Source organism: Laccaria bicolor, genomic scaffold, assembly GCF_000143565.1.
Source record: "Laccaria bicolor S238N-H82 LACBIscaffold_76 genomic scaffold, whole genome shotgun sequence".
Taxonomy (NCBI): Eukaryota; Fungi; Basidiomycota; class Agaricomycetes; order Agaricales; family Hydnangiaceae; genus Laccaria; species Laccaria bicolor.
The window spans coordinates 28,070-29,717 of NW_001889947.1; the positions used below are offsets into that span (position 1 = coordinate 28,070).

Genomic DNA, 1,648 nt, shown 5'->3' on the forward strand with positions numbered 1-1,648 from the left:
CACACATTGACACGGCGACACCACATGATGCAACATGACCCAACAACGGCCATGACACACCACCAACGAATGGTAACGACCACTGCCAGCGACATGGCACCACCACCATCCTCAAACACCCACCACCACAATGGCGTGGCACCACCAGAGCACCACCATCAACCAATGGCGACCAGCGCCCACCACGATTCACGACCGCCCACCATGACAACCACCCGAATGCAGCAACAAAGGTCAGACGACGTGTATTTGCGTCATCTGACAGTGACGATTGGTATGTCATCACCATCGGGTTGTTTTGAGCCACCCAAGTGAGTAACAGGTCCCTCCACCCCCCACTGCTCACTATTCAGGTGCCCTGTTGACGTGGCAAACCCCCTCACCCCCCACTCCTCGCTTTGCAGCTGCCACTACCTCTGGAAACTCCCCAGTGCCCATGAAAACGCCCTAGTGGCCACGAAAACCACACCCCGCCCACGAAAACACCCCAGCGCCCATGGAACAACACCCAGTGCCCACACATGAGGTCAATGACATGCAACACCCAGCGCCCATGTACAACATGCGACGACGACAATGCAACAACGACACACAACAATGACAACACAATGATGACACGAGGACAATGACATGCGACACACTCTCCCCATCACTCCCTCTGTGTCTCTACCCCCTTCTCTTGTCCCCACCCCTTTCCTTCTCCATTGCCATGTCCCTTGCCTCTTCATTGTCCCTACCCCCCTCCTTGTCCCTACCCCCTGCTTTAATATAGATTGTATGTAGTAAAATACATTTCATGTCCTTATTAAATACATTATAATTTGACCTATGAATCTATTGCTTGAGATATGGGTTCTATAAGGGATTTTGAGTACTAAGTTATCAGGATAAGGTTGGAGTTGGACAAATACAGATGTAGTCACATGATGAAAAGCTGATCAGTAAATTTACATGGTTTTTCAACCTTACTCTGCTTCATTCCAGTCCTATTCCAGTGGAATTCCTGTGGATTCCTGTGGATTCTGGTCCCATTCCTGTGGAATCCTGCAGATTCCTGCAGGAATGGGAGGGGCACTATAAAGTACTGGTTTATACTGACATACTGGTTGTGTACGAACACTTGTGTGTGTTTCTAGAGTGGTGGCCTGTGAGTAGGCCTTGAGCAGGACTTGAGCTTGATCATTGCACCTTTGTATTGAAGTTTTATGTTTGTGGTGAGCCCTGTGATGTTTGCTTGTGTCTGCCGTTGAGATTTCAACCTCTACTTTGGCACCATGCAGCTGTTTGAGAAGGTTCTCTGCAAAACAGCTCTCCCTCAATCCAACCTCCATGCAAGCTCTCCAAGTAAGCCCACAAACCACCTTGTTCATCTCCAACCAACTTAACCATACATACCAATCCAGTCCAGCCTCTTTGACATGCACAATAACCTAAGCCCAATGAGCCCATTATCTGTGACCCATCATCTCACCCATCACCAGTCACCAATCACCCACCTAGGTTCTCAAATAGAGCAAATTCGAAGAACACGGCCATATTACACTTGGTGTGTGCGTGATCATCTACATCTGAGTCATTTACTCATGAGCAATAGATAAGTTGCTGCAGGTGACTTTCTGGTGTGCAAGTTCCCCATGTGGACATGGTA

The 1,648-nt window shown here is 48.8% G+C and overlaps 1 protein-coding gene across 1 annotated transcript; it reads left to right on the plus strand.

The window, feature by feature from the left end:
- Window positions 1–24: 24 nt before the first annotated feature.
- LACBIDRAFT_316631 (uncharacterized protein) lies at window positions 25–315 on the plus strand (the record flags this gene model as incomplete). The annotated part of the gene is made up of 1 exon (XM_001889948.1): window positions 25–315. One exon carries the CDS (start codon window positions 25–27, stop codon window positions 313–315), a length of 291 nt encoding a protein of 96 aa, XP_001889983.1.
- Window positions 316–1,648: the final 1,333 nt, after the last annotated feature.